Source organism: Lates calcarifer, linkage group LG16_LG22, assembly GCF_001640805.2.
Source record: "Lates calcarifer isolate ASB-BC8 linkage group LG16_LG22, TLL_Latcal_v3, whole genome shotgun sequence".
NCBI classification, from domain to species: Eukaryota; Metazoa; Chordata; class Actinopteri; family Centropomidae; genus Lates; species Lates calcarifer.
In genome coordinates, this window is record NC_066848.1 from 4,467,415 (window position 1) to 4,484,315 (window position 16,901).

Below are 16,901 nucleotides of genomic sequence, written 5' to 3' on the forward strand. Positions count from 1 at the left end.
CAGGGAATTTTTGAAGATAGCAGTCATGGTTGTTTTCTTTAGGGAAACAGTTCCTCTCTGATTGTGAGAGGCTGGACTAGATAGCACAGTCACTTCAAGGGCGTCAATACATTCTATGTTGTTAAACAAAGCACAATAAAAGTCATTTCTCTCTGCCTATTGAACATACCTTTCCATAATCCACAGCAATAATTCAATATGATTCACAAATTCAATCACCAGTATTAGGAGGGCATAAGTATTTTGTAATAATCTTTATAAATCCTAATTTATCAGGCCCGGCAGCTTAATAGTAACTAATCCATTCACAAAAGGCCTTGGCACAGCTTTCCAGCATGGGAACACTCAGTCCTTGAGACAACCTCTCTCACAGGAAGAGAATGAAATGATTTTGTACTGCCTGCACTTTAAAGGTTAGGTCTGGTTCGATGTAGCACATAGGACGGATTAATCATAGAAAATGCTCAGATGTCAAGATAGCACAGTGCACAGGAAACGCGAGCTGCAAAAACAGACTGTCATCTATGTGATACAGACATATAGATACTTGAGAGTCTCATACCACATCTGTACACCTGTGTAAGATCTTCTGTCAACAAAAACACATCATATTTCACCATCATGTCTACAGAGCCAGCGAAGCAGGTCATCTATTTGGGATAGTCAATATGTGGAGCACTTTTTAGAATAAATTACACTCTGCAGCAGAGTTGGTGGAGTGTGTCTGTCAATATGCCTCAGTGTGATCCATCACATCCATCACACTCCTCAGGGGATTCACTCTCCCCAGTCTATGGGTCAGGCGTGAGGGGCTTTTAGCCACGGCACTGATGAAGAGAAAACATTAAGGCTTTCTCCACTGTTGTTCCATGATAAATACACTGGCTAGTGGACTGGAGGTAATTATAGGGCTCTCTGTCACACACACAACAACTGCTACATTTACAGTTTTGTCACCCCACAAGCATAATGCTTCTTCAGCCTCCGTGGACTGAAGGAAGAAAAGAGCAATAAGCACAAAATTAATTTATTTTATCTTCTTTTTTATCATTTTGTATTCTATTTTCTAAATGTTATTTCACTGGTTTTTTTTTTTATCATTTTATCATTTTATTTCTTGTAATCTTTTCTAAGCACTTAATGTCCCATAATGTTTCACATTGGTAAGACATTCCTGTCAATGTTAAAACACTATATAAATGAAGGTCTAATTTTATCTACATTAAAACGCAACTGGTGAACAGGGGAGTTGTTCAGATTTGAAAAACAGTATTTCAACTCTTCTTCAAAAGAAGCTGAACCACGATCCCTCGTCAACTACAAATAACCCCGAAGTGTATTTGCAAAAAAAGGTCACAGATTAACTGTGTGTGTGTGTGTGATGAGCTATGCTGTGATGTAATCCACATGAAACAGAAGCACAGCATGCAGATGCTGCGAGGCATAGAAAGAAAAAGAAACAGAAAGGGAGAGGGTGGGTGAGACACAGAGGCAAATGCTGGCACAGAGGTCTAGGGCAGGAGTACAGCCTCTTTAGAGCACACCTGAGTTGGCAAGCAGCCCCACGGTGTCTATTATTTGATATCAGATTGGTATTAGTGAGATTAGTGGATGTCACAGGGCACAGTAAAATGTGAACACTGAGCCAGAAATCAATGCCTGGCTGGGTCTGTTTGCCTGGCATGCTTGAGCTTTTTCTGGGAAAGACCTGAGGAAGAGAGGGGGAGATGGTGAGAGATGGTGAGAGATGACACACAGCATGGATGGACATTCAGATTAATAATGCTATGTGTGGACAGACAGTGATCTGCTTTATGGGATGCCATCCTTTACACAGTTCCACCTTGTCAAGCATCGCTCACATACACACTTGAACTTTGCTTACAAACACACATTACACATGCAAAAGGTCTTTGAATGATAGCTGTTGGTTATCTCAGAGCCCTTTTTCCTTTACACGTCTCATGAATTTTTCAAGTTCCCCCCTTTTTTTTCTTTTTCGTCCTTTGCTCCAGTTGGCTTTAATGGAAGGAATAGGAGAGACAGGGCTGGGGGAAGAGATTGAGAGTAGCTAGGCTGTGTGGGTGTGTGACTGTGTGTGTGTGTGTGCAAGTTAACTTGTTCTCATTTCTACTCATCCCTGAATATGAAATACTGCTTTTACTTCCTACAAAATATCATCTGTAGCTGATGTTTACTCAACGGTCATGCAAGTAGGACACACAGGGAAGGTTGTTTATCAGCATTTAAATTGTTTATGACCTTGTGATAGTGTACCTCTGAATCTGATGTTGACATAAATAAATCATTTCAGTGTGTGTGAGACTAACATTTTATTCAACAAGACACTACAGTGCTGACACTTGTTCAGCTCAAGAGCAGTTAAACACCTGAAAAGTCCTTTTTGTCACTATATTTATGAGAGTGGAATTAATGGGAGATTTGACATTAACAGTGTTGAGGTGTGGACTTTGGCTGGAGCCCCTCTATGTGAAGTATGTCAGACCCTGATTCATGGTGAAGACAGTTTAGTACAGCTGAGTGTTAGGTAGGAAACTTGTGACAATGCTGCCACCTGCTGTTTGGAGCACATGGTGCCTGGTGGAGACTGGTTGGGTTTTTACTCTGTAGAGACACAGTGTTCTAATTGAACTTAACTTGAAGTCATTATAAATCACATCTGCCCTACATAGAATCTTTTGTTGTCTGTTTTGTGTGTGTTTACCCACAATCTGTCCCTTAGCATCCTTTATCACAAATTGAATACTGTTCCATTCAATGAGCCAAATATGAATGATCAAATAACAGGGAGGAAATTGCATTCAGCCTTTTGCCGTATCTGATATATTGTTGTTTGGGATCACTTTAGACAGATACAACAGCCATGCATAATTTTTAAATGCAGAAGAAAGGTTTAGGGTGACCTCATGGCCAGTGAAGCATTCATCTTAACCTGTTTTTCCCAATGAAGTATTCTTTTCAGCCCCCTGTCCGTGGCTCCATCTCAAAATGCCAGTCATGATTAATAGAAAGGATTGCCATCTACTGTGTGTCACCAGCATTCTGCGTGATGGACAGGGGCACTTGAGACAAACATGCAGCACTGGTAGAACTGGCCTTTTTCCCATTTAATAGAGGCTGGCATTTTTATTGTTCTGAGAGCAGGGCAAAATTGCATAGATATGAAAAAATGGTTTCTCTCTGCAGCTTGTTAAAAAAGCAATTATGGAAGCTGCACAATAGCCATTGTAGAGCATGTTCTCTTATTGGTGTCATGGCTTTCATTTACTCAATTTGTCCCAAATGTCATTGATTGTGTGTGTGTCTATGTGTGCATAAGAATTTGTGAGAGCGAGAATAAGGTTGAGGAGGGTGGGGGTAACAGATATGATTCAGGGATTAAAGTAGTTTAGTGTCACTGCTAAAATCTGTCTTTTGTGCACTGGACACATTTTGCTGTGGTGTTGTACAGTAAGTAGGTAGCTATAGTTCGGAAGATGTTCTCACAACTCTAAATCTGAGGTTGATTAGAAATTATGATGTCTGTATGTAAACTATGATGAGTACAAGACTTTGGCTTATGACCAAAAAGCCATCAGCCAGTTTATGTTCAATGCAAGTTAGATGAATTAGCATGCTAACACTGTACATTAAAATGATAAACATGTTAAACATAATCATGCCACCTTTTAACTGTATTCATCTACACTGTAACAGAGACACAATGTAACAATAAGTTTGTAAGCCTCAAACACCTGAAGCCTAAAGATGACTATGTCGATAGCAAAGCTGACAAATTAGCTGTTTCATGTTAAATGTTAGTAGCAAGAGCAGAAGCAGGTTTCCTTACCAATAACAGCAAACATGGACAGAAAAACACATTATCACGTTTGAGTTTTTCTGATCAATATAAACTCTAATGTAAAAAGAGAAACAGGAGCTAGACAAGATGTTGCTTCTTTACAATGTCAGGCCAGCTCTCACAAGATGAATCTTTTGCCTTGACATGAACAGTTTGTGATCATTACTATGACTGGTAGCTTTGTTTTCCAGAATTAATGACTGGCATTACTCCCATGCATGCTTGTGTTTGGCTGATGATTCCTTTCCCTCCCTTTTCAGGTAAAGAGGAAATACATGATGAAGAAGAGGGTGACAATGGTAATGTAGCTCTACGGACCATTAACATATGTTCTGAGCCTCTCAGCTTTACCAGTGCCTCTTGATGTCATTTGTCATCAAAAATTGAATTTTCTATTCACTCCAGTTCAGTTTTTCCATCCTGTGTGCTACTACTCTAACAAGAAAAAAGTTCTCTTATCACAGAAGCTTGGAACAAAGAAATCCCTCAATTATGTATGGCTTTAGAAGTGACATTCTTTTTCCCTTCTTTTCTGTCACTTAATTTATGCATGTCTTTGTGGTTCCATTGCTCTCATACTGCAGTACAAAGACAAAGCTACACAAAGAGATGGAATGAAAAGGCTGTTTGAGGTGATATCGAAAGCCAAGTCAATTCAACTCCAGGCTCTAGCACTGAACTCAAATGTTTTCCAATCTTTTGAATTCCTTTTCTGTTTTTCTAGATGCTGGAGAAGAAGATGTGGACATGCCGAGTCAAAACCAAGGTACAGTACAGTTACAAGTCAAGACTCCAGCATGGATGGGGGCGTCATTCTGGGTTTCTGTTAGCGTGCAGATTGCTACTATTCTACACATCGCTCACTGAGAGGGAAGGAGCACACACTGATCTAACTCTTATCTCTCAAGGAGATGGGAATAGTGGGAGCTGAGCGACGTGCAGCTCATTGCTCTGGTTTTCACTTCAGCTCAGAGTCTGATTAAAGATCTACCCTGATCAGTCTTGTTAGCAACAGAGGAATAACTAGTATACAAAGCTCTAAATGCATCTTTATAACAGATCCTAAGACTCTGATGTGTTTTGTTGTGTTGACAGAGAGAGCCTTAAATGAACTGAGAGTGTGTGTGAGTGTTTTTAAGTGTGTGTGTGTTGCAAAGGGGCAACCATTAACTTGGAGCTAGAACCATTCCTCTTTTTCTGAATATCCTCTCTGCCACTGGTATATAATTAAGATTCTGAATTTGCATACTGGCAGTGAGCAGCGCCTCGCCTCTCTTCTGTTTTTGTTTTATTCAAATCCCATCCCATTGACAAAGGTTTGACAGATAGAGCCTCTCTGAACATGAATTTTGTAGATATTCTATGAGAGAGTTATAGCAAATGCAGCCCTGGGATGCTATCCAAGACCTGAGATATGTAATTACTTTCTCATGAGACCCAAACAGAGAGGTAGGAGCTAGGAGGAGCAAAGATATACGGTTTAAAAACAACACCTGCAGGCTAATTGAGCCAGAAATGCAGCAGTTGCGTCATTCTTGTCTATGTCTATGTGTGTGTATGTGAGTTGCATGTGAAAACCAGAGAACACAGATCAATATGCTGTTCAATTATGTGGTCTTGGTTACTCTCTAAAATATAACCTTTGTGCACAGACCTTTATTAGCATGTTTATTTACTGAGAACTGTGTTCCTTCACATCCTGCTTTGTGATATTCCTTTTATGCTCACATTTTTCTTTTATTACTAATACTGTACAAAACAACACCCTAGCAAACAGTAGCTATTTAGCTACAACCAAGTCACATCCTTATAACACCAACCATTACAAATTTTATATCCCCAACTGCTTCAAACACAAGTACTGTAAATCAGCTCTTTTAGAAATCTACATTTAAACTTGCTAATAATTCCTAAGTCAAACACTCATTCCTCAGTGGCTTTTGAGTCTGGCAGCTCTCTTTCTTTCCTGACAATATCTGTGCCTTTCAAACTGGAAAAGAATAACCTATTGGTGTGAAAATGTTTCTGAGAGATTTCTGTCAGCAATAATGAAGAGAGGGGTTGTTTTTCTGCCATGTGTTACATGATTTAATATGAAGGCTTTGACTCCCTGTGCCTGAATTAATGCTTCAAAACTTCCTTCTTTTTGTATTTCAATGTTTGTGTGCCTGCAGACGAAAATCTAGGAAACAAGGAGCCGAATCAAGAAAAGGCTACAGAGAAAAATGAAAACCAAGAGAAAAAGGAAGATATGGACGTTGATGATGACAGAGCTGAAGAAAAAGGCATAAACGATAAAAATAAAGAAGGAGACAAAGGTATTTACACAAGGGTACATGTATTTGTTTCTATCCGTTTACATCAAAAACTTTGAAGTTGATGAGGTGTCAGTCAGATATTAATGCCAAATGGAAAAAGATTCAGGTGATTTCCTTGAATTTAATTGTATTTTCTCACCGTATGTGGTAAAATATCCACAAGGCACAGAGGCGGACAGATGTAAGTCAGCTCAATGCATGAAACCCTGATGGTTGACTTAATGACACCATCACAAAATGAAAACATAGGTGTTTACATTTGGTTTACCAGCACTCTTAAATTACATGGTTGAGAGATAGAACACTATAAATAAGGGCACAATAAGCCTTTTCCACGCCAGAGTGTTTTTTATTTCTTGCTGCTGAATCTATGCAAATTTAACTCCCAGCAAAGAATAAGCAGAACCAAGAGAGGAGGAATTGGGGCTGAGATTGTGTGCGGTGTTACAGATTGGACATACAGTATTCTATCACAGGAGCCTCACAGTCAACAGCACATACACACACTAAGGCAACCGTACTCACACATACACACATTAACAACACTGATCTAGCTGAAGACAGCAAGTCAAGCGTCTTTTTGCAGACATGTGGGTGCGATCACCTGTCTGCAGAAACACTGATGTCACGTATATTTGTAGTATAACAAGCGTCACAGCTTTGCTTCCTTTTCCCAGCAGAGGAAGAGCAACCTGCTACGAAGACAGAAGACGACGACACAGCCAAGTCCACTGTGGAGATGGAAGGCAAGATCTGATTTTCTTGGATTTGATTTGATTTGATATGATTTGATTTGACCTGATTGAGAGTCTGACTGACTGGCTTTCTATCAATGTGATTTTCTCGTCCAGTTTTGGTGTATTTGTATACTTATGTATTGAATTAGTGTGGTCGGCGTTGTTTTTGTTGTCTGCTGTTTGTCAAACTGGTTTTCCCCGGGAATCAGTTTCAGCCTATATAAGATGTACTTTATCACCCATGCGTCACTTTGTACAGGAAGTCCTCAGGCATAGCAGGGAGGCTAAAGCTGGCATAACTCCATCTTGGAAGCCATGATGGTGCAGAGATCAGCCAACCACTGCAGATTCTTAAATTAACATTTTTGACATATGCATCTGGTGAGGAACTTAAATAGGACTGAAAGGAGAACCTTCTTCGAACGCAGTATCCAGTTCTCCATTATACATCCATGCACATACCTTTCAACCCAAACAGGCCAGTATAGTAATGTGGCTATTTTCCTCATAGCAATATCTTGTGTGGAGTTGCTCTTTAATGCATCTGATTCACACAAGAACTAGCTTAACATAGTGAGTGGCTAGGATTAGTAGCAGCTGTTTGTGCTTCAAAACAGCTTTGTAACGAATAAGGCTGGAAATATTTTCAGTATTTTTTTATTGTCAACAAATGCCTTGAAAAGTGTTGTCTCTGTATCCAAAGTCTAATGAATTATATACCTCTGTGCCATAGATGTCCACTGTTAACCAAAACACTGGGTGACATGTTCCTTCCATACAAGGAACATGAGCATTGTAGTTTATTTTGTGTCAGTCCCATATATACCATCCTACTGCTGTAAATACTCACTATTGCAAAATTGAATCTGAAAATAGTCCCCAACAAATACACTTTTTCTTGTGTGAGTTGAAAACTGATGTTGCCAGCTGTTTTATTTTTTGCTTGTTAGGTTGTTGTTTATTTTAACTCCTTTTTAGTTTATGTGTGACCAATTGATGTTTTCAGTAGGAACAAACTGGCTGGGGGCTCGGTACCACACACAGGGTAGAGATGTTGCAGTTGCATTGAGAGATGTATAAGACAATAAGAAAAATATTGAATAACTCGGACTAAAGAAAACAGTCAACTTTAAATTATTTTGCATAGATCTTTTTACTTCTCCCTCATTTAGCTGGGCTGTCATATATTTAGCCTTTATTTGTATTCACTCTCTCCAAATTGAGCGCAGTGATGAAACAAGCAATTTTGTAACAATCAAACCTCTACTCTTGCTGTGCAGCCCTCATTAATGTTTTTTCGTTGACCGCATGGGATAATCTGTCTTTATTTCTCCCCATTTTTTTCTGGCACACACAGTCACTGATTAAAGGTATTCTCTGGAGAAGTTGAGGGTTAGATTTGTGAACCCCACCCTCTCCCACCACTGCACTAACACAAAGGTCTGAGTCACTCTCTCACCTCTATTTCACTTTCTCTTTGACTGACATTCAATTAATTTAGGGTGAGAGTGAACATTCCAGATAGATCTATCGAAGATAGCCTTCTCCATCCTCTGTGAAAAGCCATTGGAATACGTCCTACAAACACTACAGGCTTTCCATCACTGGAAAGCTTCACTCCAGCTGTTGATGGTGTCTTGCCTGTGCCCGCCAGTGCCTGTCACTGTCTAAGGTTACCATGGGCTGTGTGCTGTGTGCTGGCACTGTCAAGTGGTAAACAGCAGTGTCATTCATGATTGCAGGCAGATTGCATTTTGTATCAAGGAGCAGGGCCTTGGACAGAGTGAAGACCTAAAATGTCTCGGATATTGAATCTCATGCAGGCCAATACAGCTTGGCTTAGCCATGCATAACCAGTTATTCACAGGACAAGACCAAATGATTCCAGAGCCAATACCCTTTATTAAAAATAATAACTGTAATCAGGCTGCCTGCTCGTGGCTATAGAGGTTAAATCTGCTTCATTGAAAGGAGTAATAAAATGGCTCATAATGATGGGAGGAATGAGTAATGAATCAAACAATCGGAGGACAGCGGAGTTTGAGGCTGCTACACACATACACACACACATGCATGCATATATTATTTTTCATATGTATGATATTATATGAGATTCAAAAACAGGGAGTGATTTGCAAGCACAAATAACTCAGGGATAGTGATATATGTTTTGGATTCATTCTTCCTCTCTTGTCTGTCTGATGTTGTCTTTACAGAAACAGAGCAGTGGCTTATTCTGAATGTAGGCAAAACATTTATACATTTGAGTAAAACCTTGCCAATCATTTAATTTAATTATGAATCTTTGATATACTGATTTTTTTCCCCTTCTGTGTCAAGGGCAGACACCGCACCTTAGACATCACCATTTCAGAAATGAACTAACACTGCCAACATGCTAACAGTGGCCAAAAAGAAAGATAAATCTGATGCTCTTAAATGCAAGAGCAAGGTAAAGCAATTCACAGTGAAAGAATTTGCTGCCTAGTGAAGTCTTTTCTCTTTAAACATCAGTAAAGGCTGTTAATACTTTCCAATTTGTTATTTGGTTAACTGTTTGGTCATGTGCACTGATTCTTAGGGCTTGGAGCAGTATCTACAATCCTGTGGCAGACATCAAATATATATATATACTATACTTGCACCTGTGGCTGTGGATGTATATGACTTAAAAATTACCAGCTTGATACCATCTAGTCTTCTGAACATTTACACAGCAGAGGACTCCACTAATTAACCTCATAATGAACAGGCTGTGCTGTACATATTAGTGATCCCACATTCAGGATGTGTCATTGACAGGCATGTCAGTGTTCTCAAATATCGTCCTTTGCATTTGCACATTTATATCCACGTGCTCCCAGTTGTCGGCAATGTCTGTTGACACCCTGCTGTTCTCACATAGCTCAATATTGCACATATGGAAGTGAGTTTCACAGCTGAGCATCTCAGTCCCAGCTCAGCCACACAAAATAACACAAAGCTAAAGAAAACATCTTTGTGTTTTGTTCATTTTCACTCTCGTCATCATTATAACTTGTTAATGTAATAATTTATTCAGTCTACACACATTCCTCTTACATCACATATAGGCCTAGTTCATTTTGCCAAACTATGACATCTGTTGTTTACATTACAGGTCTGTTCATATACATATGCTCATGTTTAAGTATTTAGTCCAGTTGTTCTTACTTTAACAAAAGACTTTGATTTAATGCAAGATTATAAGCAACCAAGCCATGAGATCCAAAAAATATATATAAAAACTATTATATCCTGGGTATTTTATTTAGTTCTCTAGAATATCCATGTGGAGTAGAGATATGTGAGAAGGTAGGTAGAAGAGAGATTTTGTATTTTAAATCAGGCTGCACCTCCACTATATGAATCATAAGTATTAGATATGTCCCTGCACAGGCAATGAGATTCTCAGTCTGATATGTGGGATGTTATAAAGGCTCCCCAAATTGAATCAGAATCCAGGCAGCCTTTATTTATGAATATTCATAACATACTTTAAAATGGAAATTGAGGATACAGTATATTGTTATTGTATTTGAAATATCTGTCCAGCAAACCTTGTTCTGGTGACTTGTGAGAGTGGGCATCCGCTTCAGTAAGCTTGTGGAACACCCATAAATTAAAATAAGACTGTCTTTGCCTAAAGCTAGGAATAAATAAATCTGAGTTGTGAACAGAAATTGTTTTTCCTTCATGCAGAGTGATTCTCCTACAGGAGTCGATAGCTATTGTCTTAGCTCCAAAGGTAAGATTTAATGGCTGCACAGATTCAATGCCACTCAGTAAACAGCAGCTCTTCCTTCTGTCCAATCAAACTTGGAGCAAGTTTTGACTATTAAGCATTTGCAATGTCATGCAATGCACCAACACAAACTTGAAGATGATTTGTAAAGTGAACAATTACTGTGTGGTTGCATTTCTATTCCACCACCAGTAAGTTTAGTATGTGCTTATTATCAACACAACCTTTTAAATGTGGCCCAAAGACAGTCTTTTTCCTACAATTCTACTTGTTCATATATATGTGAATAAAAAGCACAGACAACATCACAATTTGGGGAACCTGAGTCTTCAGTACATCACCCTTATATTTTCCTGCCTTTGATAAAGCGTCTGCTAGAGGCTGACTGTGGGATGAAAACAGCTCCTTGACTACGAAAGGATGCTACAGAGAATACTCTGGCCTCTACCTGTGCGTGGCTGGGTGCAGACCAGACGGACGAGTAGGGGACAGACTGTAATAGCATACTAAAGCCAGGCAGGAGGGCCCCGCAGGGGAGGTGGAAAGAAAGAGGATGGAGAGACAGACAGACCCAGCAGGCCTTCACAACAATCTCAGTCTCAACACAGCAGAGAGACAAGCCACCATTACATCAGCCCAGAGGCTGCTGGAGCTGACATTCCTACTGCTCAGCTCTCGCTTGATTTTTCTTTGATTCCTTTTCTCTCCTTAGACCTGTTGTGAAAGAAAAAACATCATAGCAACTCAAGTAAACTCCAGTTCATCCTTATTATGAACAAGTTTTCACTTGTTTACAGTTACGTGATTGTCTTAAATTTCTTGACTTTCTATCTCCAAATGTTTTTTTACCCTGATGGCCAGGATGTGTTGAGTGTTGATGACTGAAACTGCTTTATTTAGCATTGTGACTCTGCTGCAACCGCTCGCAGCTCACTGTATGTGAGGCTCTGAGCAGAAAGCCCAGCTGCATCCACAAGTGCCATATGGTGCCCAAAAAGCGCATTAACATCATGTACCCACCTCTCCCTTTTAAGATCCACAAACAATAAAAAAATGCATCAAAATGAAGGCGCAACGAATCCCCTTCTAACAACTGTCATGAGAATTGGGTTTATTCTAATGCGAGTGTTGTTTAGGGGATGTTATTGATTGCTATGTATTTTACTCTCCCAGTGGTACAGCGTGTGTGTACCAGAACAACACGCCGACACAAATGGCTCCTCTGAAATCCAGCAGACTTGCCATTGGCAATGTGAAGGTACACACAAAACTATCACAGCACAGTGACCCTGTGTGGTCACTCTTTTGTTAAAGCATCAAGTACAAAGAGCGGAATTTCTTAGTAATCGATTGCAAATCAAAAGAGAGAGGTTTTTTTACTTAGCCACTTGAATAATTTATCCTTGAATTCATTGGTATATTCCTCTCAGAATTTGTTGTTGCTGAAGCACGCTTTGCATTTATATTCTTTCATCTACAATAGCAAAAAGGATTTGAAGCTTTGCTTAATTGGTTGTTTTGTGCCCTTTGTCTTGGTCTTTTGTGAACAATGGGGAATACTGGTGATGTAAATCTAATTCTAGAGAGCACTGCGGTCTTTCCCATGGCTAAGAGTTGTCAGCACACAATTAACTTTTGGCATAACATTGTATACTGTAACACTGAGTGGCTCCTCAGGGAGCAAGCTGCCACTGGCTGAAGACATTAGGCTATGCTTGTGTTTTATAGCTTTTTACACTGATGGTGAAAGTCCAGGAACAGCAGCTAAACCAATCACAGCCCTGCTGAGGCATTGTGTGTGAATGCCATGAGGAGACTACCCACAGTCTTATCTTTATCTGTATTAACACAGCTTTTATTGTTGAATTCCATTTGGCTTCGTGCTTCGTTCTTAAACTCAACTTGACTCCTTGTTTTGACTTGCTTTGTTAATTTTAGGGTTACTGGATATCAAATCGAGCCTGTTTCCCGCAGATTTCAAAATGAAAAAGTTTCACTTTTCAAAATAATGAAATTTTTTCAGCCTGTTGATTCCTCAGAGTCTGAGTGAATTTAGTTCTTTGCCATTATTCCTCAGCATGAGAGCACCCTCCATCATTTTGTAATGTCTTCCTACTGATGAGAAACATAGGACTCTGGTCATTTAGCTGGAGATGGAGAATAGACCAACAATGTGCACAAAGTCCATTATATTGGTCACCTCTGGCCCAGAGGCCTGCTTCAAAGATGGGGGTCCTCATCTAACAGGCTATAAAGGGACATACTTTTTCTGTCGTCCTTTGAAGTTCCTCTTTTGATCAGTGCTCTTATCCCGTCTCCACCCCTCTGTTTGGTTCACAGAAACAGCAAATGAATCAACTCTGAGCAGAGTGAGAATTTGTCAGCCAGCAGAGATGCAACAAATGTGTGTTTGAAAAGTCTCAAACACATTTTAGTCTTCATCACATACCCACACACACACACATCCTTGAAAAACACACACATACAAGACACTGTTTGAGTGATGAGTGATCTCTGTAGGGGATGCCTGTCTCCTGGAGGCAGTGAGAAAGATTTGATGGTAGCGGGACTTCAGTCGGAAACAGAAGTAAACCCAGGCAAGATATTGACAACAATGGTGTCTGAGACTCAGACATGATGACTGGATTTTAAGTCTTTAACCCTCTGGACTGCAAATGTCATTGTGCACTTAACGCGCTAGTATTGTTCAGATATTGACCTCCTTCTCTCTCACCTCACCAAGTTCACTCAGAATCTCTCAGGGCATGATGCTATAATAACATGATGTTAGAGCTGCAATGAATAGTCCATGAATCGATAAATACATTAACAAAATATTAACTGGCAGCCATTTTAATAATTTTGTGATCACTTATTTTTTTGAGCAGAAAACGCTCAATCATTTACGGGCACAGTTTATGTTTTAGTTGTAGCTGTAATAATATGATGTAATGTAATGCTATGACTATGTTACAAGTAAATGATAGTTAAGAACAAGTCAACACAGAAAACACTACATCGGACAACACTGAGTGAAGTGAAATCATGTAAACAAATGTCATAATATCTGATACAACTCCTCCATTCTCTATAATTATATCTCTATTAGCCTGCTGACACACACACACACACACACACATACAGTGCTTCTACTGAGATCTACCAATCAAGCTGCTCTCTTGCTGACCTTTAAATGACAGACAGCTGCTCTGCCAGGGCTCCTGGTTTTCATTGCAGTCTAGACGAGTTCTGTGATTATATTGACCAGGCTAATCCATGATCTCCTGTTGAAAACCTTGGGCTGTCGAGAAGAAGCATCAGTTCATAACTGCAAATCAGTCAGCTGGCCTGAGCCATGTCCTCAGTGACACACAAACATCCAGGCCCTCCTCTATAAACACACTGCTCCTACACCTCCCTCAGGCGTAGTGTGTCCCATTTTAATGTATGGCGAGGGGGTTAGCTGGATCACCTCGTGTCAGATTCACCAGTCCCCTGCAAGACTGTCTGTCTGTGCCTTGATAGAGTAAACCACAATAGGTATTGAAGACAGCAGCGGGGCAGCTTCCTGCAGCAGGCCCACTAGCAGCGCTGGGAGAGTCTAAAGATTATGTAAAGTAATTCAGAGAGTGATGAGAGAGGAGCAGGCCACCACTGACAGCAGGTTTAGCAGGTATGTAGGTCACATAGGGGGAGGCCTCTTTTGCATTTTTTCCCCTCCATGTCTATTTTTGTGTTGTCTCACTCTCACTTCTTAACTTAATCAGTTATTCACTTACTCCTTTCATCTCTGTGTATCTCAGTGTTCTTGCTCTTTTTTTAATCTTCTGACAGACTACTGTGACTGTCTCACTCTACCTTGGACAAAGTGGGGAACAGAAAAAGACTAAAAAGAGAGATCAAGAGTGAGAGACATTGCCAGTGGAGACAACATTTTTTACTAGCTTTCCTGTTTCTTTTTACCCTGTGTCTTATCAAAGGTTTGCCAATGGTCATTTTCCCTTCATTTTTTGCAACATATGTTGTCAACTGTGCACTCTCTTTTCTCTTGCCATCTCTCTCTGCCTTCTAATCATCCTAACTTTCTCTGAGTTGTAGCTTAACCCCAAAGCAGATGGTGTCCTGTTTTCTTTTAAGTCATTCAGAGTACTTTGTGTTTTCTCATCTTGTCAAGCATGGCCCAGGCCTGTGTAATGAGCTTGGGCCTTTTCAGTCTGTTTAGAGGACCCTGACCCAACTCGGAGCCGCCCCACCACATCCACCACTGCAAGGTTACCCAAACCCACAGGGGAGCACAATGCTACTTAGTGTCCACAACCCCTCGGCCTTTTCTTAGGGAGAAGAAAGGCGGAATATTAATGAAGACTCTTGGCTCTTCAGGAGGATAGCAGTAGAGAGGGGCGGTCACAGTGTTTACTGAGCAGGCTTGTTTTCGTCTCCCTAGCCTGCAGGTCACAGCTCAGTGCTCTTTAATTGGCTCAGATTGTCAGACAGTGTTCCATCTCATAGCAAAGAAAACTATGGCTATCAAATGCTGACCCCCCCTTCCTCACAAAATCCTTTTTTCCTGTTTTTTAGAGTGGCAGCTCATGCAGTTAAGCTATTTCCACAATCCTGCACTATAAACTTAACATTAACATATGAAAATGGGCTGCTTTCCACATTTACCAGCTCATTAGTTCTTTTGGTCAGGCACTTGTTGAGGTCCACCCGCTCTTGTTTTGCTCGAGCAGGGAGATGTCTTTAATTATCTTTGCACTAGGCATATCAGGCCCAAAGCTATTAGTCCATGCAAAGTTCAATGAGGGGCTCTTTGATACTTGTTTAATATACATAGCCCAATGCAGACCAGGCCCAAGTCCCTCAAAGACCACCCAGTTTGTACTCTGAAATTAATTCTGCTCTCATCTTCTGAAAGGAGATGGTGCCTCTCAGTAGATACTGCTGCTGACCTTGATATTTTCCTATCTTATTCTCTTAAGATCAAGTGCCCTCCGTCTGCTTCATAAAAGCTGCAGAAACCAAAGTCATTTACCAGATATTTGATCAACTCAAGCAAAATAGAAATACTTAAAGCAATCAGCAAAAGAGATAGAAGAGATAGAAGATACTGAGGTAGTGTTGGGAAGTGAAAGTAAGGTTTTCGTGATTTTCAGTAGCTCCTGGACAGAGGCACAGAGGCTGTGATAGGTTACGTCCATTGTTTGAGTGGAAGCAGCTGAACACCTGTGTGAATTGGCTGGGTTCAAAGCTCCAGGACCTGTTCAGACACAACAGACCAGCTCGCTACACCATGGTTTGGGGATCAAATGAACACAAGAAATTCTCTTGGGGAACTGACACTTTAGGGCACGAACACTTCTACACCTCCACATCTCGATCGATTTTTTTTTTCTTCCACTGCTCAAGAAAAGAGGAGTTGAATAAAAGACAGTGAGATGTCCTGTGGCTGAGGGACAAAAGGAACCTCCTGTTCTGCTCAAGGCTCCTGTCTGGAACATTAAGCAGAGACAGTTCCCATGCTGCCATGTGGGTGACCAACAGGGACTGCCTCCCCTGTGGGCTGACTGAGTTAGAATGACAACAACAGAACTGCTGCAGATCGTTGACAAACACTGCTCGAGAATGATGCAAAATAATAAGAAAACTTATACCAAAGCTACAGCTAATCAAATATCTACTTCTTTTATTTATATGATGTTTAAAATTTTAACTTGCCATTGCTGTTCAGTTCAAACACATCTTCTATTATGGCTGAATATTATACTGCAGTACACTAATGCTGACCAACAAAACGCTAACTACCTCTTGTCTAATAAATGAATGGAAGGTGGGGGGATGTAATTTTCTGCTTGTCTGCATACGAGGGTGACTTATGCCCAACTCTCTTCCTTCCTCTCCCTTCTCTTATGTGTGTAAATGTGAAAACACACACACATTCTCTCGTCCTCCCTCTTGATGGGTTCTCTCTCTGGGATGTTTTCACTGAACTTCTGAAAGGCTGAAAAGTTAAAGAATGTGAAAGTCTGGCCAATGTTTTGATGTTTTTGATCTTCTGTGTGACCTCTGTTTACTTGTAAATTAGGCTGTTGTGAAATCTTAACTGAAATATTATAACTTGACAGATAAGATAAACAGATTAGAGCTTATGATGAGAAAAAAATGCAGATCAGATACACTTTTAAAACAGCCATAACCAGTCATCCTTGCTGAGGTTGTCT

At 40.2% G+C, this 16,901-nt stretch overlaps 1 protein-coding gene and 1 long non-coding RNA gene across 4 annotated transcripts in view; one reads left to right on the top strand and one right to left on the bottom strand.

Annotated features, from left to right (window-relative positions):
• The window catches only part of macrod2 (mono-ADP ribosylhydrolase 2), a 380,118-nt gene that overhangs the window by 356,377 nt on the left and 6,840 nt on the right, over positions 1 to 16,901 (top strand). Inside the window, exons 12-15 of one of the 3 annotated variants that reach the window (XM_018667034.2) lie at positions 4,123 to 4,161; positions 4,587 to 4,628; positions 6,037 to 6,180; positions 6,861 to 6,926. In XM_018667034.2, coding sequence (XP_018522550.1) covers positions 4,123 to 4,161; positions 4,587 to 4,628; positions 6,037 to 6,180; positions 6,861 to 6,926 — 291 coding nt within the window. Of the gene's footprint in view, positions 1 to 4,122; positions 4,162 to 4,586; positions 4,629 to 6,036; positions 6,181 to 6,857; positions 6,927 to 16,901 lie in introns of all 3 variants that reach the window. The other 2 variants (XM_018667033.2, XM_018667035.2) reach the window with 2 other exon arrangements.
• The window catches only part of LOC127143431 (uncharacterized), a 47,974-nt gene that overhangs the window by 8,036 nt on the left and 23,037 nt on the right, over positions 1 to 16,901 (bottom strand). The gene's annotated exons all lie outside the window — the stretch shown is intronic.